The 23,667-nt window shown below is 53.3% G+C and overlaps 1 protein-coding gene across 4 annotated transcripts in view; it reads right to left on the reverse strand.

Moving 5' to 3' along the window:
- The window catches only part of DYSF (dysferlin), a 106,913-nt gene that overhangs the window by 40,948 nt on the left and 42,298 nt on the right, over positions 1 to 23,667 (reverse strand). For 2 of the 4 annotated variants that reach the window (XM_075752867.1, XM_075752868.1), the window contains exons 34-41: positions 22,997 to 23,137; positions 21,738 to 21,767; positions 21,096 to 21,122; positions 17,370 to 17,471; positions 16,677 to 16,838; positions 16,312 to 16,477; positions 15,899 to 15,972; positions 7,211 to 7,273 (exon numbers count right to left, since the gene is read on the reverse strand). In XM_075752867.1, the coding sequence (XP_075608982.1) occupies positions 7,211 to 7,273; positions 15,899 to 15,972; positions 16,312 to 16,477; positions 16,677 to 16,838; positions 17,370 to 17,471; positions 21,096 to 21,122; positions 21,738 to 21,767; positions 22,997 to 23,137 (765 nt within the window). Of the gene's footprint in view, positions 1 to 7,210; positions 7,274 to 15,898; positions 15,973 to 16,311; positions 16,478 to 16,676; positions 16,839 to 17,369; positions 17,472 to 21,095; positions 21,123 to 21,732; positions 21,768 to 22,996; positions 23,138 to 23,667 lie in introns of all 4 variants that reach the window. The other 2 variants (XM_075752870.1, XM_075752869.1) reach the window with 1 other exon arrangement.

Below are 23,667 nucleotides of genomic sequence, written 5' to 3' on the forward strand. Positions count from 1 at the left end.
CATCCCCGTTCACTCCCTCTTCCCTCGCGCCCACCGCTCCCATAGAGCAGGGACCACCCTAACGTGGGCTGGCACCTGCATCGCCCGTGCCCTGGGACCGTAGGCAGGATTGCAAACATTTTCCCATTCCGTGCTGATGTAAAGTCAAGACCTTTCAAGCTCCAGGGCGCCCAGCTTTGGCATTTTCTGCTAAAATGGGAAGGTCAACGTTTAACACAGGAGCAGCGGAAGAGGATCCAGGACCATTTCACCAGGCAAGAGCCTGAATGGGACCATTTAATCAGTTTTCCAGTGAGCATCCAGGAAAGGGGCAGCAGGAGAGCCCCTTCCAGAGTGGCATTCCAGAAGAGAGGAATGTCTTATGGCCAAAAGCACAGCAGTTCCAAAAATAAAGAAATTCAGATTATTTTAAAAATGCCCTTAAACCCAGAATTTCACCAGCGGGCTGCAACTTCCCACTTGAAACGTTTCTGGGATTATGGCTTGGACACAGCAAAAGCACTCAGACACATGCTTAACTTCAATCGAGTGCGCAAATCCCTCTGAAGCCAATGAGGCTCTTCAGATGCAGCCCTAGGGCCATTCCGGATCAGGCCTTGGGCTCAGCAGAGCCAGCGCCCGCCGGGAACTTGCCACCTTCAGGTAACAGAGAAGGAGGTTTAAGCTGTGCTGATCTCCACGTAGGACTTGTACCCACGTTGCTGTTGAGAGTGTTCCTTCCCCTGGACCCCAAAATGCAGACCTGTGTCGTCCCAGCAGCTCTTGGGATGTTTTAAATCTCATTTTGTTTCACCCAGGGGAAAATGCACCAGTTTTAACCTCACTTGTGTCAGGGAGGCTGAGCCAGAGCATTTTCTTCCCCACCACCCAGGGTTTCCTGCGAAACCAAGCCCGTCCCATCGGATCCGTGCCCAGATGGGGATAGCAGGAGCCTCGGCTTGTCCGGCACAACCCAGTTGTCCCATAATATGTTGAAATGGTCATTTGGGTCTGGAGCAGGTTGCCGTGCAGTGGACATACTGGCTTCTGGTGAAACTTAGTCCTTATCATCACCTTACAGGTGGGGGAAACTGAGGCACAGACAGGTTAACGTCCAGGCAGCAAAGCCAGGAGAGCAGAGCAGGCATGAGACAAATGAAGTCTTAATACTTATGCTTGCTCTCGCGCTTGTAGCGATTAAACACTCTTCCCTGTGGGACTATAGATAATTATAGCAATAATAAATACTGCCTCTAAAGAAGCTAAGCCACCGCCTCAGTCTCAAATGTACTCGCACCTCACATCTGGGAGGCAGATTTCCTGCTGTGGAGAAGCTCTGCAGCTGGGAATAGAAGATCCCTCTAGAAACAGCTTGGACATTTACGGATGCAGCTCCCCAGCTGTTTGTCACCACGCTTTTGCAGGAGAGGACACCCTGCATCTCAGCCTTGACAAGGGTGCTGTTAGCATCCTCATCTGCTCCAGCGCAAAGGCAGCCTGGTCAGCTCAGCTCATTGCCCGACTAAACTAACCCAGGCCAGCCCTGTCCTCCCACGGGCGCAGAAAACTCCAGCGGAGAGGCCATGGCAAACAGCTGGGGAACACAAAAATGTCTTTAAACACCGCAGCTGCGCTCCTTGGGATTTTCCAACCACATCCTAAATCCCTCTGCTGCTCTGTCTAGCATTGCTCCAGAGGTCAGCACGCCCAGGCAGGAAACGGAGCGGCTCGCTGCCACGGGAGGCATCCTGGGGCAGTTCTGCGATGAAACGACTGCAGCGAAGCCCACCAGCCACCCACCGCCCGAGCAAGGTGCCAGCCACCCGCACACCGGGGAGGCACGTCAGGTTCTGCTGCCCAAGGGGCTCTATCACCTACAAACACAGACCAGGAGCAGCTGCAGAAGTGCCTGGGAGGCAGGAAAAAAATCAGATTTTTCCTGCTGGGAGGCCATGCCCTGCCCAGGACAGTGGGGTGGAATGTCACAAACTGGGCTTGGGACCTCACGCCCGCCAGACCCTGGGAGCTGGGGGGAAGCCTCTTTCATGCTAACAACCTCCCCATGTCCTTGAACTCCAACCTCTTCCCAAGAGGGATCTGTCTTTGGGTTATCCTTGAATGAACCTGGTCCTTCCCCCTGGTTCCTCCAGCCTGTCCCAGGGACCTGCAGCAGCTCTGAGCAGCACGGTGCAGAAAGCAACGCTGGAGGGAGGAGGAGAAAAACCACATGTGTCCTGCAAGAGGACCTGGCTTGTCCTTCCCTTAACCCTCAAGGTGTGAACTGTCAGATGTTCATAAAGAGAAATTACCCATTTCTGGCTGTTTCACTTTTTTCTTTTTTTTCAACGTGCTATTCATTTTGTTCAGAAGTGGACAAAACTGTTTGGATTTTTTTTCCCATCCTGTTCAATCAGGCTTCATTTAGCCAAGTTCACCCGAAGGCAGCCACCCACGCACCATGCTGCCATCACTTCTCCTCTGTCCCATGCCTTATATTTGGGGATGCTTTCCTCTGCAACCCCGGCTGGTGGAAAGCCAGCTTGCCATGCAGACTGGTCTGGGAGGGCTTTCACCCATCACCCGTGGCAGTGCCGTGGGCTGTCCCCCAAGCACGCATGAAAGACCAGGAGAAAAAAGACGGCAGGAACGCGCCAAGGGCAACGCTGGGCTGCAGAGTGGGTTGGCGACCGTTTTCAGCAGGAGATATCCAACACCAAGAGCCCTTCCAACTAACAGTAACAGGATAAGCCGTAAAATGTGCGCTCTGATTTGGAACTAGCAAACACAGCAAATAACCAATTATTCCAAATAGTTTACAGATTTTGACTTTTTTTTTTTTTTTTTGGCTTGGGTTAGCTTTACTAACTTGTCATTTGATGGGTTATTTGTATTTCTTACAACCAAAGCATCGCAAGCCAAAATAATGGTACGGATAACTGTGTAGAAAGCACCTTATGGTGCTGCTCGGGGGAGAACGGAGGCTCCTCGTTGCAGTTTCATAGCTCAGAGGTGTCTGAGGGCTCCTCGCGAGCTCCTCTCCTTTAGGAGATGCTCATGAACCGCCTGACTCCTGCTACTGCTCCAGCAAGCCGAGGCTGGTGGGGAGGAGATCTTGCCAGACCATGTCACAGCTGGGAACGCAGGAGCCGCGTGGGCATTAACCATGCGGGAGGTCCTCTGCAAAGGGTGCTCCATGGCTCTCCTGCAAACCTGGGTCCCTCTGCTCCCACATCGGGGCTTTCACACTCACCCCACGTTTTCACTCAACAGGACTTGAAAGCTCATTTGTACTTCTCAGGAGAAGGACTCTGTCTGTCCCTTCGATCCTGAGCGGGTTGGAGGAGACATGGACAATCCCAAAGGGGATTTGTGGCCCTCAGAGCCCCTTGGTGACAAACAGGTGCTATGCAAAATGCAACGTATGCTCCCCAGATATACCGTCCTTATTCTTTGCTTGCACAAGCAGCTTCCTGGTAATTCCTAGCTGCATCTGTTGACATTTTAAAGTGAATCTTCAGAAACATTTCTGTATTTTCCTCTTGCCTTTAACAGTCAATACCACCCTTATTTATTATTAGTGCTGCTCCAGCACACAGGGACCCCGCTCGGGATTCAGCTCCCGTCGTGCTACGCTCTGTGGAAAAGCAGAAGGATGGAAAACTGCCCCAAACAGTTTCCATTTAAATATTGCTCTTACGGCAGATGATACCAAAAACAGACCAAAGGCACAGAGAGTTTTACAGTCCCTTGTTTGTAAAGAGATCCCGGTGTGACCGGCTCTGGTGGTGGCATCTATACTACTTCTACTTGAGCTTTAGTCTTGATTCAGCTGACTAAATATAGGCTTAGATCTTAGCGAGGGGTGTACTGCACCTTCTGCTGACGATGTCTATGGGCTCTCCTCCATCCTGCTGGTCCCCTGCGCTCTCCCAAATTAAGGGAAATTAGGTCACCCCTAAGGTCACCAGGATCTCCCCCTGAACGCTCTCAGGTCAGCTCTGGTGGGCATCGTGGCGGAGGCACGGAGGGAGGTGGCACCTCCATCCTCGGGGAACTTCAGGGGACACTGGTCAACCCAGGTGGGGACAGGGTGCGGGACCTGAGACAGGAGCTGCTCTGGCCCGATTTCTTGGGATGGTTTGACAGTTGGAAAAGAGGATTTACAGAACAACAAAGAGGAGATCTTGTGGATAATCATAGAGGGGATTTTGTAGATAATTGCAGAGTGCTCCTCCCAGGCAGGGAGGGGGAAATGGCCCATGAAAGAGCTTATTTTGACATTTTGAGAAGTCATGAGTCCCTCTTTCACCCTTTGAACATGATTGAATCACTTGCACTCCAGAGGGATGAGCCAGGATTTCAGTGCTGAGGGAAGGGGACAGACCCGGAGCAGAGATGTGGATCTATGAGACATGGGTGTTGCAAAATCGTCTCATTTTGCTTATGCCAACGATTCTCAGGAGGGACAAGAGAGGGACGAAGGGTCAACTCTTGACTTTGTCTAAGAGGACTTTGGCAACAGCAGCATCAGAGGAGTGCAAAGAGAGGCCAGATGAGAAAGGGTTTATGAACTAGGTCATAAACAATTGCAAATTAAATGCTTGGATTTGTGCGGGCTCCGGGCAGAGCCTGAAGCATCAGCTCTGGCAGCCCTGACCTGACGTCCCCACCACTCTATCCCTTCTCCCCAGCCGTTATCCCCCGGGTCGGTGCAGGAAATTGCTGCCCCATGGAGCAGAGGTGATGCCATCGCCCTCCTCGGCGGCTCTCCAGGTCCCCCCGGCAACGCCTGCCCCATTTTCCAGAGCTGTTTGCGTGTCTGGGGGTTTTCAAGGTTTTCTCAGCACACACTGCTGGGGAGGCAGATAACACACACGCTCGAGATGAAAGGGGAAAAAAACCTCCTGTGCACTCCACCGAGGAGATGGGCAGACTGATCTGTGAGCTCAGGTCTCCACGAGAGGCAAGCCCACTATCTCCCATCGCGCTCCCCGCCTCCTCCGGGTCATTAACACCACGGTCGGAGGCAGAACCTGGCGAAGTTCAGGAGCTCCCTCACACACTATACACCGGGCGGGATTTTTTTGGCTGTAAAAGCTTTTTTCCTAATATTTAACCAGCTGCACCCCCTATGCCTCATTCCACAGCTCCTGCTTTCGTGCGAAGCTCCCCAGCTATAAAGGAGAACGAGCCGGGAAGGAAGACGTCTCGGTGACCTGCTTTCCAAAACAGGATGGTTTTCCCCAGGAGGCGTCAGCAGCTCTTTGCGACACGAGGTTTATTACATTTAACCACATTCTTGTAGGGTCCTGGGGAAGGCCAGGAGAATGGGTTTATTACTGCTTAATATTCCATTGCTTTTATTTTAAATTAATAGTTTGCAGCTTTTGCTTTTTCTTTTTTCTTTTTTTTTTTTTTTTTGCAAAATTTTATTTGAACTAAAACAAAAACATATTCATGTAAATCAAAGATGCTGATGAACAGAGGGAGGGGGGAGGCTATTTATGGAGCTTTTGTTTCCATACTCCGCATCCCAGCACAGCCACCCGTCTGTCTTCTCTGTGCCGCATCAGTGAACAACATTACGTGGGCACAGAGAATTAACAGGGTACTGAGGAGAAGCGCACAGGGCCAACAAAGCACATATCGATATGTTACAGAGAGACAGGCTGGACACTAAACATGCCTCCAACCCTATGCCAAACCTACAGAGATGCTCCTCAGGGGCTTCTGCACGCAAAAGCTACAACTGCCATGAGAAGCTGCAACCCATCTCTTACTCCATGTGCTCTTCTTGCTCGATTTTTACTCTATTTTCAGCAAGCAAAAGCCCACTTTATCTTTCCTTCCATCCCACACGGTCAGACCTCAAAGGGAGACTATTTCTCCCAAAGACACACTATAAATAACGCCTTCGAGCTGACCTTCTCCCAGAGGTCTGGGCTGGCTCACCAGTGTTTTACACCCCAGGGCTGAAGCCCACGGGCACCGCTCCAGGTTCTGCCCGTTTATTGCAGGGAAGAAGTGGAAAGCAACAAAATTAATTCTGGCCTGAAAGACGCAAGAGGAACGTGCACGGCTCTTGGCCGGAACAGCCCGTGTCTTGTAACTCATGGGCTGGTATCAAGGGGGATCTAAAAGGGGTGAAGAGTCCCAGGGTCACAACCCTGCTAGGGGTGAATTTGGGGCATGGAGAAGACCTGCTCCTCTGGAGTGTCAGCCCTGAGAAAGCAAAGCAGCTTCACTGCCCTTCTTACAAAAACCAGGAACACCTCAACATCTAAGGGTCGATTTAGATTAGATGTTAGGAAGCAATCCTTCCCCGTGAGGGTGCTGAGGCCCTGGCACAGGGTGCCCAGAGAAGCTGTGGCTGCCCCTGGCTCCCTGGCAGGGTTCAAGGCCAGGTTGGATGGGGCTTTGGGCAACCTGGGCTAGTGGAGGGTGTCCCTGCCCATGGCAGGGGGGGTGGAACTAGATGATCTTTAAGGTCCCTTCCAACCCAAACCATTCTATAAGTCTATGATTTTCTGATGAAAAATGCACAAAGGGAGCAGGAGACACTTTGCAAGGAGGGAACTGTCACTGCTGAGGCGCTGCCTGCCATCCCCCTCATCCCCATGCACTGAGGGCACCAGGCTGCATACCTGCAAGAACCAGGACTGTGCAAAGTCCTGCTGACGAGATGAAACCTTCCTTGGGGTGAAACCCTCCTCCTCATGGAAGGCCAACACCTTCTTAGTTCAACTTACACCACCACAATGCCTAGGACCTGTCGTGGTCCCTGAGCTACAACGTGGAGGAGCACAGAAGTCCCATCGAGTCCTCAACACGCCACTGCAGCCACCCAGGACACACCATCTCCTCTGAGCTACCAGGCTCTGCTGGCATGCACAGACAAGCCAGAGGATGTCGGGAAGACATCTCATCTCGAGCACATATGTAAATCTGCCATATCCACAAGGATGAGAGGGAGGAAGCTTCCTCATCCCTCCTCCCAAAACCAACCTCGTTTTCTTTGACATGAAGGCAAAACGATTGCTGAAATGCACACACACCTCTAGCATGATGAAATCGCCATTTTTCTAGGACAGCAAGGGGATCTTTCTCAAAAGGAAATGCCTCCATTTTTGCAGACCTTTAAATATATACATATATATATACATACATGCACATATATCATTCATAAAAACCATTCATCAAGCAAGTAAGTTAGAAATTAAGCAATACATACATGAGGCTGGGCCCGAGAAGCTGGTATGTTAATTAATGCTGAGCTGGTCATACCCTCCGCAAGCTACAAATTAAAATGATCGGTTATCAATGGAGTTAGAGAAACAATGTTTAACATACATCAGCAAAAGCACAATTCAGGAGAAATAAAGTGAATGAACCCAAAAGTGCTGCCTTACCCCTCCCCTGGGTTATAAGGTTGAGGTCTCCCTGGCCAAGGCATCCTTGGCACGAGAGCGGGGTTTGGGTTTGCATTGATCTTCATCAAACAGGACTGGGATTAAATGGTTGCAGAGAATAAATGGGGTAGTAAAGGGAAACTGCAGCAAAACCCCCATGTTACAGAAAAGCTGTTAATATTTCTCAGCGCGGGATAGCATCTCCTGCCGACACTGAGGGATTCCAAACGCGGCGAGCCAAGTTGGCCGCAGGAACCAGGGAGGGATCTGACCCAGGGTGCTTGTAGCAGAAAGGGATCAGGAGAGCTCAGGACCCAGGTCCGGTGCAAAGAAAACGCTGAGCACGAGCGCAGCCTGTCCTTGGCAAACCTAGAGCTGCCATCACCTGCCCCTGCCCCAGGCAGCAGGCAGCGGCTCTGCGTCTGTCTTGCAAGGTGTGTTTCCTTCGGGATGGAGAAGGGGGAGAAATGAGATGTTCTCACCAGAAAATAGCTGGGTTTGAGCATCGGGCCAAGCCCGACAGCGCTCCCCCTGCTCGCCAGCTCGGGCTGGACCCCAAACACGCTGCTTTTGACCCCATGAGACCTGCATCGGAGCTTGGGTCAAGCTGAAAACACCGAATGTACAGCTGCTTCGTGGGGGGAAGATTCCCCCAGGCTCGGTTCCCGCGAGGACACCCATGGAACTCTCAGAGGCTGGTGGGAGGCAGCTCCTCCGTGTCTCTTTTATCAGAAGAAACAAATATCTGCTCATCCCTTGGGGCCGCAGAGGGACCTCGTGGTTGTCCTTCCTGCTCTGCTTCCCATGGGGATGAGGACCCAGGGAAGAGCACGGAGAACAAGGAGAGGCTGCGGGTGCGACGCAGGCAGGAGTACAGGCAGATCCACACCTGGATCGCCCAAACAATCCCACAGCCGCTTGTGCACACTCAGCCCTTGCAAAACCCCACTCCCTGTGCAACTTCCAGGAGAAGCAAACTAGAAAGGCTTAGCCCAGGAGACCTTGCTACAGAAAAATTGCTTTTCTATGAGTTTTAGGAGTTTCTTTTCTTCGCATTTGGTAACCGTGATGTTTGCAGTTCGTGTGCACACAGACTTGGTTTAAACAGACCTCGGGCTGAACTTTTCACCCCACTTGGACAAGATGGACAACACACTCAGCAACCTCAGCGCAGAGGGGTTTTGCGTCTGTTTGTTTTCTCTATTTCAGATGAGGACAACAAAGTGATCCTTTGTTCCAGTCATCCATCAGAGGAGGGACCAAAGCCAGGCTTGGCAAGGAGGGGGAAGGCTTTGGAGCCACACGACGAAACACACCCATGCACACATGCACGGGCAGGAACAGCCCTGGCTCCTGCTTCCAAGGTCACCACTGGAAGAGCAAGCGGCAGGGAGACTGCAGCCCCGGGCTTGGGCTCCTGGCCTGGGATCCACCGCCTTTCCCAGGGAGAAGGGGTAGGATGGCCCCTGCAGCCTGGGACTCCTCCTTCACCCTCCAAACCTGGCCCCGGAGGGGAGCAGAGTGACCCCAATGTCTGCGGGGTGTCAGACCACCTAAACAAAAGTCACCCCAACTCATGTCCGACACCAGGAGAGGGTGGGCATGGGAGGAGCAGCACCCAGGGCCCAAACTGAGAGTTTAGGTGGGGAGATGGTGGGAACTTTGGTCTGGCTTCCCAGGAACAAGCTCCCTCCTCCTCCACTCCCAAAACAAAGGACAAAAGTGAAAGACAAACAAACAAACAAACAGAGGAGAATTAATCTGGGGTCAAACTGAATAATTCAATTCATTGCAGGGCGTTTCGTTTGCGAAATGCTTGTTTCGGTAAAGAAACGTCAAAGTCTCCCACTTTGAACCGCTGCAGCAGAGTTTTGGCTTCGCCGTGTCCCTCTCCCCTTCCCACCCGTTCACCTCCCATTGAAACCGGTCCCCAAGTTTGATCCGGGTTTGCCGATGCTTTCAGTAGGCTTCAAACTGCCCCAGGGAACAAAGTATTTACTGCAGAGCTGGGGTCCCTCCAGCTGCAAACCTCTGTCTCACTCCTTCCTCCGACAGATGCCCGGGCAGCTGCAGGGACCTCTGCAGCCCCCGAGCAGCAAACAAATAGCGTATTGCTGTATAAAAGTCTGCGTGTCCCCATCCATAGCTCTTGTCCCCAAATTTGAGCAGGTTTCCCAACCTCACGATGAAGTCCCTGCAAGGTCTGGGGGAGCCGCAGCCCCGCAGAGCCCCAGCGAGCTCCGTGTCTCCCCGGAGGGCAGAGCTGAGCCGCTGTTTTTGGGGAAGAAGGCCTTGCCTTCAGGTCTGGGGAGATTGCTAGGGAAATATTTTTCTGACCTTTGCTGGGCATTTAAAAAAAAATAAAAATTGCATAATGCAATACGTGGTGTCATTTATTTTGGTTAAAGGAAAATCAAACATGAGCAAGAGCTCACCTCACTTCACTTTGCAACCTAAGGCTGAGGGACTTCATTTCGGTGAGGCCAGAGGTGCCCCCCTATACTCACAGCCCTGCTCCACCTCACAGGCACCCTCAGAGGCCAGAAGGTCACACACCCCTGTCCTCTGCACCCACTGCCCATAAATGCCTTCCTGGATGTTTTGCTAATTGTTGGACCAAGCCCGAGTCCCTAATGACGAGGTGTGCACGCAGGAACGGGGAGCTGGGCTGGGTTTTCTCACAGCTTCACTTCGGCGCATCCCAGCCAAAAGCTGCCTGGGGAGGAGCAAGTAGCAAGAAGGAAAAGATACCCGGGATCACCTCCAGGCAATGCGCAGGAAGGGCTTGTGAACAGCCAGACCTTGGGGCAAGCCTTGGAGATCTCGCAGAGGATCCGCTGCCACCAACTTCTCCCCCCCCCAGCACCAACCAGGACCACAGCTTCCTCCCCGCTGGGAGGACTCGGCCTGGGATGCTCCGTGCCCACGGCTCCGGCAGCACAAAGAGAGGGACCCACGCGGCAGGAAGATGCATCTTCCCCCATGTGCAGCCCCAAACCCAGTAACTGCTCTGCTCACTCTGCAGCATCCCTACTGAGAAGCAAACAGTGGCAGAGAAACGCCGAGGATCCGGCGGCCAACACCCTCTGTTCCCTGACAGGGGACCCATTTTCTGCTTGTCACCTTCCAAAAATGCCTCTTTTGCCTCCAGGTCAGTAGGAAACCTCATTTCCTCCTGCCGGACGAGAGCCTGGCCACCAGGGCCACCGCGGGCCACCTCCAGGTTGCAGAGCTCCAATTCTAGCAGAGTCACGTCACTGCTGCTGGGGACACGCAAGGTCCCTGCGATGGATCCCAACCTGCTGCAGACACGACGGTGATCCTAATTTTCAAAGCAAGTAGTGGATGGAGAGCCAGCTGCACCGAGGATAAAGCATCGAACCGTGTACCCCTCCATGGTGCATGGGTCTCCATCGGGACCACGAGCACCCCAAAGTCTCAGGGAAGAACTTCAGAGCCAGGGAGACAGTGTTTTTCCATGAGTTTGGATAGAAAGCACGCACATTTCTGAAGAAGGAGGAGTGGCAGGGTGTAATTCAAAAGACAGACAGACAGCCCTGGATCTGGCATGCCATCAGAAGGTCCTACAGCTTCTGCAGGAGCGCTCAGATAATAAAGTCAGTGCACTGACTTTTAAAAGTGGTAAAAATCAGAAGATGTGTTTGGACGAGAGCACCCAGAGCCAAGCTTTGGAAAGGATGGGAGTGGGAGGAGGGTCAGGGACCGCTCCTTCCCTCCCTCCCATCACAACCTGCTCACAGGGAGCCCACCAGCCTGGCCCGGAGTGAGTGCAGGCATCTGAACCGGGTCCCCGCGGCCCCGTGGGGCAGCTCTCCCTGGCCCCCTCCTGCCTGGAGCTGCTAGTGCCGGGGTGGGAGGAGACGGGGGGAGCGGGGCCAGATCCTGTGGCGCCTGCGGTGACGGGGTGCGGATCATGGAGCGACGGTTTCCCTGCGATGCACCGCCACATCTGAGGAGCGGATTAATTCTTGTTTGCAATTTAAACAGCCCCGCCGTGCCAGGGCATGGCGTGCACACAATAACAGAGCCTCCGGCCTCGCTCCAAATTAGCCTAATGAGGAGCAGGTTTCGGGACAGACTCGGAAGACAAGTGGGCTGCCCCTCTCCTCTCACCTTCTGCCACCTTTGACCACTGCAGGGACATGATCGACACCCAGCATGGTGCTGAGCTGCACGTGCAAGAGGTCCCTGCACCCCACGATCCTGCTCTGCCTCCCAAACTACCCCAAAGTACCCCAAAATACCCTGCCCGGCTGCCATCGCCTCTGGGTCAGCCTCTCCAAGAAGTCCCCAAGGGTGGAGAGGGCTAAGGCACCAGCGCAGCAGCGATGGAGGTTTGCAGCTCTGGTTCCTCAAACGCAGGTGTAAACGGGATGATCCAGCACCAGGAATCAATGGGAAAACTCCCGCGGGGATAGATTTGCACTTCCAGAGCCTGTACCCCAAACACGGTGGCCTGATAAAAGTCAATGCAGACATCTACATCTTGGCTCGTTCGGTGCACGTGTGTCTGCACAGCACCCACGGTCTCTGGCTTGCACACCCCGCACCACCGACAAGCACGTTCACGGTTTAACGCTGGTCAAAAGATGGGAAAGAAAAAAAGCTTTGAAGGATAATTTTTTCATTTTTTTTTTTCCAAACTAGCTGCAATAAAAAAGGTGGAAGCCAGAAGAAATTTGAAATTCTGCCATTTTTGGAGTGCAAATGTAAGAAGAGTGTGAGCCCTGGGCTTCTCTTTCCTGCCTTGCCCTCACCTCCAGGTGCAAGAAAACCTGGGGAAAACAGGGAAACGGTGAATGGGTCTAGGGGGAAGCACTGGAAGTAAATGAACTGCTGCAAAATGAACACGGAAAACAATCTTGATTTTGCCTCGCTAGAAAATAAAGAGAAGAAAGTACCCGAAGAAAAGAAAAATCTATAAAATTATCTTTTCCTTAAAAAGCCCTGGCAATCTGATCAGAGCATTTCAAGCGGCGGTGGGCATGGCAGAGCATCCCCTGCAGGCAGGGACCCCCCCGCCTGTGCCGTGGGGTGGGGGCACCCAGAGCGCTGCCCCGTCCCCCCCATACAGCAAAGGCAGAGGCAATGGTGCAAACTGGGAGTCCCACCAGTCCCGCAGAGCACGAATGCCCAGCGCAGCCTCGGCTAGGCACCGTCAGCACCGGTTCATAGAGGACCCCGGCTCCACGTCGAGCCCCACGCCGGGGTCCCGCGGTGGCCGCAGCCCCCGCTCTGCACCCAGCAAAGCCTTCGCCTGCGGCTCTCGTAAAGGATATTTATGGGAGGAAATTTTCCTCCCCTCCCTCAAAAAAAAGCAGCCACTGGGTTAATAAACCACTGGCAAAACGAAGCAGGGGAATTTCCATTAAGCAGAGCAAAAGGGTAATTAGCGACCGGGCTGAAAGCACCCGCCTCATCCCGTGTCGCGGCAGCCAGCCCAAGCCCCAGCCGTGCTGGCTGCCTGCGAGAAAGCAAATTTGGGTCAAAACCCTGGGTTCCCAGAGGGAATTGCATTTCCCTCCTGTTACCTCCACCAAAGTCACAGGAGAAGGAGCAGGAGCAACTGCGGGTCTGGAGCGACCCCGGCAAAGGCACAGAAAAACCAGGGGTGGGAAATGGCGCTCACAGATGAGGGTCAGAGGAAAGGAAGCGTTTTGTAAAATCAGTTCCATTTAGCAAATGGTTTTGCCATCAGAAAAAGGCAGCAGAGGGCCGGCGTGGAGACGGATGCTCTCAAAGAGCAGTTCTGCACATTGGAAGTGCTGCAGGTTGTTATTTTGCTACGCACCATTTTTTTACTAAAAATTGACCCAAAAAAAAAGAAAGGACGAGAGTTCAAACTGTCCATTTCAGACTATGCCAAAAAAAAAATTTAAAAAAAAAAATTAGGCAAACCAAACTGAAAGCTAGATAGATTTTTATATTAAAAAAATAAGAAATGATGCCTTCACAGCTTGCTGGAGTTGCAGCCACAAACCCGTTGCTGCCCCATCTGTGGCCGCGGGTCAGGAGGGGGCCAGACAAACCCTCTGCTGGGGTCTCAGCCCACGGCTAAAGCAAACTCCCCCGGGAAGGCAGCACCGTCCCATCCTTCACACGCGCTCCCGGCCCTTGAATTAGGTCTGTGACCGCCACCACGGGAGCAGCAGACCCACCCGTGGGTGCTCTGGCCCTTTTCCTGGGGATCCAGCCCACCCGCAGCCGTCCCCGCAGAGGGTCTTGCAGCCTCGGGGGACACGCGAGGTGCCACCGGCTTCCTTCGAGCGGCCAAGGGACATCGCTCGCCCAGCACCACGCGGCTAATCAGGTGTAAAGGCTTGACCTGCACCCCCACCCTGCTACGCACGTTACTCCCTGGCCCCCTCGCTTTTCTCCCAAGCGCCTTCTGTGCTAGGCTAGAAAAAGGGATTTTTTTTTTTTTTTATTTGCAGAAGTGAAGGTTCCCGTTCCAAGACTCATTTTGGTGTGTTTTTTTTGCAGACATGCTCCAGTTACTTTACTGATACACGACGAAGCACAATTGCAAATTATTAAGACAAATCCACAAATGGCAGGAGAACGGAAAGCCAATTAGGTTGTCGGTCATATTTTCTGTCTGGAGCTTCCCTTTTAACAACACTTGTTCACTTGGGCCAAGGTTTGCAAACTCCAGCGTCCAGTTCCTAATCGATACTGAAGCATCTCAGGACAAGCTGCCAGCATCCCAGGGAGCTGAGCGTACGAACGTCCCACCTCTTGGCTGGTGGGGAACCCAACAGACCAGCTCATTGCATAGAATCACAGAATCACGTCGCTTGGAAAAGACCCGTAAGATCATCGAGCCCAACCGTAAACCTACCAGTGCCAAGTCCAGCACTAAGCCGTGTCCCCGTCTGACGTGCCTTGCCGTGAGGACCGCACCAGCCTGGAACTCATCAGTGCTCGGGACAGGTAGGCATGAGCAGGGCCAGCTGCAGTCGAGACCGCACCAGGCTGGAGTCCCACACCCACAGCTTTTGCCGAGCATCGGCCAAAATCTTGATTTTTTCCTTAGCTCAAAGCCTGAAAGCCTTGAATCGGGCAGAGGCTGCAGCGTGCAACGTGTGCTCCTGCTTAAGCAATGCCTGCTCGGCCACGGGAAGGACTTGCACGGCACCAACCTAAAGCAGTCAGCCTCGCACGAGGGATGCAGCAAGGAAAGAGATGCAAGCTCCAGCAAGGATGCAGCTCCAGCTCCAGCTCCGAATGTCCAGGGGACAGCCTGATGCTGGGACCCCAGTCTGAGCCCACCTTGGGACATCAGCCACAGATATCTGATGGCACGGATCAGTGGATCGTAAAGTCCTCGTGAATAGAAACGCTGAGGTGTCACCAAGGAGGTGAATAAAGAGCAGAAGCAGTTGAGGTCCAAATTATACATCTTGCTTTTACGGGCAGCGAAAAGCAAGGCGAGAGGCACACCTCAGAGGCAGATCTCTTACAGGAAGCTCAGGCTTTTCTAGCCCGAGGTACCACGCAGCACCCACAGCCTTTCACGCAGGGAGGAAGGAAAAGCTTCTGCACGTTAAATACACCAAAGGGAGTAGGAGACCAGGAAAAGCTCCACCAAATGCCTCTGACAACACTTTCAGCTGCTCCTGAGCAATCGGCTGATTTTTCTGTCACCTACAGATTTGTGCATCACACACGTCTGCCTCAAAGAGCGCACATCTGCTGGCGAAGAAACCCAAGGGCTACAGAAACGCAAAGCGCCAGCAGGGCCAGTGTCACCCGCATGGCCAGGCACCTTCCAGATGTGCTTCAGGAAGGAGGAACCGCAATCTCAGCGGCATGCCCAGCCTGGTCCAGCTATGAGGGACAGCTGAGACCCCTCAAACTCACGGCACAGAGAAGCCTGCTTTCTGCAACAGCAGCAACACATTTCTCCTTCCCTGCTAAAGCACGTCCCGCTCCCACCACCGCAGGATATTCTGCTCTCACGGCGTCCACCGCGACTCTCTGCAGAGTAACCGGAGCTGCTGAAAGTGGGTTTGGAAGCAGCGGAGAATCCTGCAAACAAGGAGCAAAACTGGGGACAGTAAGTCCCCTCAAGGCTGCCAGCTCTTTGGGGCAGTGACTCTGATTTCCAAGAGAGCATCCCGCACAGCAGAGTCCTAAGAGGGGGAGTGTAAACCTCTTTCAGCCTCAAAGCAAGCCACACATTTGAGGAAGAGACGCTGGAGGGAAGAGCCTGACATGGAGACAGTCTGTCGTCTCTCCCCCAAAAAAGCAAATCTGACACCTCGTATTAAACGTAGGGCAGAGGGATGAGTTTGTGGTTGTTCATTATGGCATGGTGGAGGAGAGGGGGTGAAAACAGAGGTGGAAGCTGCAGAAGTAAGGTTACAACCAGACACGACCTCCCATCAGAGATCTGCATCAACGTCCACCCCAGCCCTGCACAAGTTTCCCCATATCACACACAGACAGACACCGCTGTATTCCCACCCTGGCGATTTTTTCCATACCTGGACAGGAATAAGAGGCTCTTTGTCATCAATGTCAATTAGGACATCATCCCTGGGCGTGAGGCTCACGTCATCTGCAATCAGAGCAAGCATAAGTATGATGAGGGCATCCAGCTGTTAGAAACCCCAAAGCCGAGACACCTTGGGATCAAGCTCCAGGAGCGATCTCAACCTTGCCCAGAGCTTTCACACCAGCCAAAGCTCACGTCCATGCAGGTGGAAGAGCTTGGCCAAAGGACAGCCCATCTCACCAACCAAACCCAGAGCTAAACTCCTCCTCCAAGCCCTCCTGGGCTTTTTGTATCAGACCTACAGGTGGGCTGAGCTAAAAGTTAACGCCTACAGTGACCCACAGCTCCTCCTGGAGAAGGGCATGGGTGTGCAGCCAGCACGGTCCTCATGGCAGCACGTACCCGAGTGCTCCTGGGGACCGTCCGTCTCCTCTTGGTAGGGGTCACAGTAGAAGTCCTCCAATGATCGGATGGTGCACTGCCCCACCACGGGCCTTCGGCCAAACGGCCTGTTGTCGATGATTTTGATGATGATGGGGGGGCTGTAGAGGCTCTCCTTGGGTAAACGCTGTGGGCAGAGGGGAGGGAACACATAACTACGCAGGGCAGGGAAGGCAGTTGCTCTGCACCTTTCCAAAGGGAACTGAGGCTGAGCAGGACAGAATTAGCTTCACCACAGGATGCATTTTTTTATAGGACCTCCAGAGGTCCTTCCCAACCAGCTCTGCTATGACTCCATCACTGCAGAGTGGGGACCAGGTCCTCACCACTTCCATGAAGAGCACGCAGACGTCAAAGTTGGGGTTCTTCTTGACATTCTTGATGACGCAGGACTGCACGAGCTGGCCTCCGCACTCCACCAGCAGGCTGGGTGAGGTGACACTGGCCAGCTGGTAGCTCTTGAGGTTCCTCAGCCCCCAGGCCAGGATCTGAAGGGTGAGGGGAACAGACAGCAAAGACTGAGCTAAAGGTCTGCCTCCAGGTCTCTCACTGAGCTTCTCAGCAATGGAGGTAAACCTGAAGGTTGGCCCACCATGATGGGGAGATGAATCAACCATGTAGGACACCTGGTGCTGGGAGAAACCAGGTCGCACAGCAAGCGGTTCTCTGTATGCACCAATACACCAGGTCCAGAACTGCTTATCTATTAATGGAGCATCTCTGCTTTGGGCTAATATCATCCTGGTGTGAGGCAGACTGTCCTTCTAAAAAGCAAGCATGGTCCAGGGCTGTGCTCTGCCCTAGAACTTGACTGCTTGGTGAGACTCGCTTTCCCAGCAAGATAACATTTTTTGACAGATAACCCATGAGCAGAACCAGCTCCCAGCACTAGTGGAACTCTGTAACCACAGAGTCTGGCTTGGATCCCATTTCGGCGTCTCATCCCCCCTGTTACAGACACACGTTCGGGGGGTTATTCTGCGAGGGGCGAGCTTCCTCGTGCGCTCCCCGTCACTCACCTCGATGGCTGTGCGCTGCAGGACCGGTTTGATTCCTTGGGGGACCATGTAAATGTTGGGCTCCCGCTGGGGTGGGGGGTACGGCAGGTCCAAGTCTGCAGACTGCAGGGGAGCAGAGATGCGAAGGGCACATCAGGTCGTGCCATGATGGGACACCAACCCCACCGCCTCCCCACGCTGTGTGTCCCCAGAGTCTCCTTCTCTCTGCAAAACTCATCCAGGACACCCAGACAGGGGGAGAAGAGGGCTGGGGGGATGAATGCACTTGCAAACTGTTTCTCTCCCTTTAATCTGACCCTGGAAAAGATCAAACGTCTACTGCTGAGAGCGATCCCCGAGCCTTTCCCGGGGAACGAGGAGAGATCTGCCCTCCATCAAGGTTCAGCCTCCTTTAGGGGAGGAGGGCATGAAAGAGCATCTATCCCACACCAGGACCTCACCAGGACCTCGGTGAGATAGTTAACCAGAGTGATGAGGAGAGGAGACAAAGCAGCAGCAAGGGGTTAATTAGTGAAATACAGCTCCTTGAGTTGGACAGAGCGAGATGCTGTGAGCAGCTGCCGAAGAGCAGCAGACAGTTTAGTGGGGGAAGCACCACGGGACGGAGGGTCAGCATCGCCTCCGGATGCAGGAAGGGGTCATTGTTCATTCGTGGCGTATAACAGCTCGGCTATAAACCTCGTCTGGCAGCTGCCAAGCTGCAGGCCACAGGACAGCGCTCAGATAAAGCTGTATGCACCGTGTGTACAGAAGATTTTCTCCAGGGTGAGACCAAATCTAGATGGCAAGCGAGGGATTCAAAATTTGCCTTCACAAAGGAGGAAAGCAGGGAGCCAGACTTCCCCGGCTGCTTGCAGAGGACGGGCTCTGAGCTCTCCCAGCGTTCAGGTTCTTCTCGACCTGCATCTTCAAGTTCAGAGTCACCAAAAAGGCAGGAATGAAAGAAAAACCTCTAAAAATGCAACCCTCAACCGAGGGCAGTTGGAACCAATTTAGGAGACCGGCATTCTTTTCAGGCTGGAGTATTATTGCATTAAATTAAGTGTGTGTATATGTATTTCAATTATAGGATTGGTTCAGGTTTATACATGTATGTATATAAATGCTCTACAAAGGGATTTTTCACAGTGGCATGTCAGATATACTAGATGTTAAGCTTTAATTTTCATTGGCAGTTGCTGGTGGCTGCTGAATCAAGCTGCTTGTTAGCTGAAGACTTTTGGTAACTCCATTTCGGGACAGATGTCTGGGTTCTCACACGGGGCAGACGGTAAATCTGGGGCAGGCAGTCCCACCTCCCATGGTCCACATGCTCGCAGAAATGGTTAGTGTTAGCAGGGAGGTGAGTGCTAAGGAGCAGGGAGAGGTGCAGAGCATCCCCAGCATCGCTCAGGTGCTCAGCACTTCTGGTAACCCACTTACCCAGAACCTTAATTTCGGACTCCTAAATGAGGCATTGCACCACCAACATGAGCTGATCCATCCTTGGGGTAGAGGAAGAGACCGAATGGCCCTTGAAGAGCTACCCCCAGCTTTTGTTTGTGACCCAAAGCACTCAGAGCACATCAAGGTGCCTAAGCATGGACTGAGCCAAGAAAAGCCTCAGTCTTTCCTTGTTTAGTGCCATATGTTCCCTTCTAGCTTTAAATGTGCTTAAGTTGCATTTAAATTGCATAGTAGAGATGCAGAAGTCACCTAGCCCATCTCCAAACCCCAAGGCAGGCTCAAACTCCACACAGCCCCTGTGAGATGTTGCACAATCCGTTCCCAAAAAGGGAGCTTTTTTCCCTAACAGGGCTCCTAAATCTTCACTGATGCAAATATCCTGTGTTGCGTTTCCTTACAGTCATTGGACTAAAGATCGTTTCAATCCTTCTATCCTCTGGAAAATCTGTATGGGAAAAGGGCAGAGCCTTGGGGAAAGATCTCCTGCCTGCATCCTCCCCAGGTTCAGCAGCAGCTTTGAAAGCCAACAGTGCACGCCTGGCTCCTAACACTGCAACGTCTTCAGCCAGCACTACCCATTCCTACGTCCTTCTCAATCCCTGCTGCTCTCCTGGTTGTTTTGCAGTCGTTCTCCTGGATCTCAGCTGAATGCACGAGCATTAAATGTTTCACCAGTTGGGACAGAAATGAGCAGTGAGTCCTGGGGACGAGGCAGGAGCGGGGAGGGTTCAGGGTGGTAGTGGGGAACAAGCAATTCCCAGACACAGCTCTCAACCCAGACACAGCAGGTTGGGTGGAGGAGAGATCCATGAAAAGACCTGCGGGGTCTGCTGGCAGTTGGAATGCTTTGAACGAGAAAAGTCAGAGGGAACCAGGGTGGAAGGGAGCTCTGGAGATCACCTAGTCCACCTCTGACTTTGATACAGGGTTGGAAGAGAGATGAGTGAAAGTCAACACAGATCAGCCCAGTCAAAACAGTGGCTGGAGGCATCTCCCAGTTTGAGTGTGCAGCTGGGCCACGTTGTTTCAAGAGGGGCTTAAATCCCAGCGCTTGAGGGGATCGAGCCCAAGCAGAAATGCAGTAGAAGGAAGTCTGGTGCCAGCCTGATCGTTCAGATACATCATGAGCCTGAACGATGCATGCATGAGCTAGATTCCCCATAAGACTTGTTATTTACTGCTAAGGGCAGTGGAGACCTCAGGCTGGCATCGCTCTTTTGGATGGGTGTTGGTCTGGATGGGGTTCCTGCAGGGCAGGTGGGTTAGGCCAGACCATGTCTGAAGGAGCTGGTCTCTCTGAGAGTCTCTGTTGGGACTTTGCTTGGTTTCTGGGCAGTGGCAGAGGAACAGAGGAGGGTCAAGTGTTAGAGCATAAAAGGTACCCATTGGAGGAGCCCCTCGTAGAACAAGGCAGGGGTGCAGAACTGTGGAGTGCCCCATCCAGAAATGGCAGTGGCAAGAAGTGGAGGAGAAAGAGCAGAGAGATGATTACGTTTACACGAGCTCATCCATCTCAGCCCACATGGAGCACAAAGATGAGCCCCACACCACCAGGAAAGGCTGCCTGGGTGGAAGAAACCCATCTTGCGAAAATGTGTTTATCCCATCCAACCTTTCATGGAAATGTAGCCAGGCTCTTTGTGTGCCCCGGGTCCCTCCTAGCTCATCTCCCAGACTTTGGGGTTAACTGGCCCCTAGGGCCACCACAACACTCAAGCGGACGTGTTCCTTGTTCAGCTCCCTGCCTTGGGTTTTCCAAGATACCAGCCTACCCTGGCAGCGTTTGGTTCAGCCGGTGATCTGCTCTGTAGCATGCACGAGGTCTGAGTAGGGACTTTGACAGGTTGCCCAGGGATCAGCTTGGGATCCTGATGAGAGCATTTCCTTCAGAGCAACTGGAACAGTCCAGCACATGCCCCAGTTCATGGTGAATTCCCCATGAAAAGTTGCAAACTTTTCAACTGGGATTCCAGCGGAGGTCCAGCCAAGGGTTAGCCCAGTATTTCAGCTTTTACATGCATTGTTTGGAAGGGTTGAACACCAGAAGACCTCATGCACACACATCCCACAAAGGTTAAATGTTACCCGACATGCCCTGCCATCGGGAACGCTTCTTGGGTTAAACACGGATCCCGTCTACCCTGTGCTGCTGGTGATCCCTCAGGTTACTAAAATCCTGATGCTACTGACTTGACTAATCTGAAAAGAAGTGGTTGGCCCATGGAGGCACAATTTTAGCAACCTGCAAGACAAAGAGACAACTAAATCTTACGGACTCACCTCATCCAGGCTGGAGGAAAGCTCACTCTGGAGAAGAAAAGGAAGGTACAAAGTTAGAGCAATTCTCATCTGTAAGCCCATGCTATGTCTTTTAATTGCAGCTGATAACACAAAAAAGATGGTTTCCAAGTTCCTGCCCACCACCACCCCTGAGGTTTGAGAATAAATCAGTGCAGGCAACTTAAAACCATTTAAAATCTGGCATCAGTTAATGTCTTTGCTCAGCCAGGGTACAGGGTAGGAAACATGCTGGAGTGGTTGGAAACACAGCCCTTCGCGATGGGAATGCTGAAATTACTGCAGGGCAGAAAACTAACGGTGTGTTTGAGACCTGAAGAATTACATCTGGAATGGGATAGCCTGTCTTACGGGTCAGAAGTGAGCTGCCCCACTCACTGCAGCCCTCTTTACCATCAGCTGAAGGAACCTGGCATCTCTCCATGGGAATTCCTTCATCCTAAAATAAGTCGCTAAGACAGGACAGACAAACTGCCTGCAGAAGCAGGGCTGCAAACAGAGTCCACTGCAAACCTCAGCAGGAGCAGCTGATGGTGCTGAGACCCAGCAGCTCTGTAGGGGCAGGGGAGGGGACGGTTTGAGGGGCGTAAAGCCTGGGAGCTGCAAACAGGGTGATGGCATTACCTCGAAGCCAGGGATGTGATGGATGGCTGGCTGTGGAGAAAAAACACATATGTTCCATTTACACTCCTGGTGCTAACTCAGCTTTATCTGGCAGAGAAACATCCGTCTCCCCACAGCCACACGCTGCCCCCTCCATGCCCAGCGCTGGGCTCCAGAAAGCCCAGGCATGAGGGCAGGGCTCTCCCTGCGACAAGGGGGCACGAGCAGAGCCACAAACCCGCCTGGCTGCTCTCTGCTAGGATCAAGCAAGGACCTTGGACTCCCCCCTCCAAGGTCTTCCCCACCCAGTTCAGTAACTTCTGGAGGGGGGTGAGGAGGAAGAAGAGGCTGCATGCAGACGATTTGGTGCCCTGTCCCAACAGCAGAGACATCCCCTGACCCCCACCGGTGCAGCAAGGCTCGTACCCAGCCCAGCCACCCCCCGCAGCTGCGGCAGCATCGCGCGCAGAGCGCAGCATCCCTCCGGCAGCGGAGCTGGGACCTACATCGGAGAGAGGGAGGAGGGAGCTGCGGGACCCTCGTTCCCAATGAGCACCTCGGGGCTGGGAGGGAGGAACAGGACAGGGAGATTTAGCCATCCAATCCATCCACTTTCCCTGGCACGGAGACACATCTGGGCTGCAGCCAGGCGCCGCGGCCAGTGGAAAAGCCAGAGACAAGAGAGGCGAGGGGGTGGTGCGTGCAGGGGGACAGGGAGGGTGGGAAAGCACACGAGAGCACGCTGGGGCATGATGAGGAGTCTCTCCCGCCCAGGCTGGCTCCGAAGCACAGCCTCCGTCCCCTGGGGCTCGTTAGATGAACGGCCAGCACTGAGCTTGAGCAGGAGTAACCTCCCGCTTCGGCTCTCGTAAACCCCCTCCGGAAATTAACTCTGAGCGAAGGGCAGCGGTCTGCGGCCAAATGCACCAGGCTCTTCCCGCGGCGTGAAGCTCTGAGCTCAGCACCGCAGCCGGCCGGGCTGGCAGGGCACGAGCGGTGCCTCCCGGCTGCCCAGGCCTCGGTCCAGCACCGAGCCTCTTCCCATTGACTCCGCCAAACGCCTCCCACCACGCTGCTGCGGTGCAGCCAGCGCTGAGCATCACGGCCAGGTCTGCTTGGAGCAGCCGTCCTGGTGGAACCGAGGACAGGCAGCTGCTGAGTCCAACTGGATGTAACTCAGCGCCGAGAAAAGGTCAGATCCTGCCAGGTGCTGAGAGGGTCCAAGGGAAGAAGCCAGCGCTGTAGTTAGAGACAGGATCGGGTCCAGATGGGGAGCTCACCTTCTCCCTCTGAATCAGCTCGAAGGCGGCCAGCAGCTCCCCGACGTTTCTGTTCGCCTTGATGACCGGGTGCCAGGAGAGCCGCGGCGAGCGCGCCAGGCTGGGCTTGCAAATGCAGCGCCCCATGAACTCATCTGCACCCTGAAAGGCAATCACAGGCACAGGGAGGTTTCTTCCCACCCCGCTTTCCAGTGGAGCCCATCACCACGCACCCACGTCTCAGCTGTGACCCTGTCACTCAAAAATCAGGCTCAGTGTCTGAACCACTATGGGACCGGTTCAGAAAAAAAAGATTGGTTTGATGCCCATACAGACTCAAATTTGCAAACTCCTTCCTGTAACTACTAATGCTGGAAACGCACTCTTTCTTGGCTTAAACAGGAGGTGAGATTCCTATGGTATCACACGGTTTCCAGAGCAGGAGCTCCGAGTACAACATTGAGTATGAGCAGCTCTTAAAACGCCCGTTCACTGGTCTGCAGTGGGACCTTCAGTGGCCTTTGCTGCTTCCTTTTGGAGGAGGGAGGGCAGAGGGGTTCTTGAGAGGTTCCTGAGATGCATTCTAAGTGCTTTTCACTTACGCGCTGCTCTTACACGCTGTCTGAAATCCCTTCTGCTCTTGTGACAGGCTACAGCCCTGTTGTTCTAGGAAGTACTCAAGGTTATCTCAC

The sequence above is a fragment of the Balearica regulorum genome, chromosome 4, assembly GCF_011004875.1.
Source record: "Balearica regulorum gibbericeps isolate bBalReg1 chromosome 4, bBalReg1.pri, whole genome shotgun sequence".
Classification (NCBI taxonomy): Eukaryota; Metazoa; Chordata; class Aves; order Gruiformes; family Gruidae; genus Balearica; species Balearica regulorum.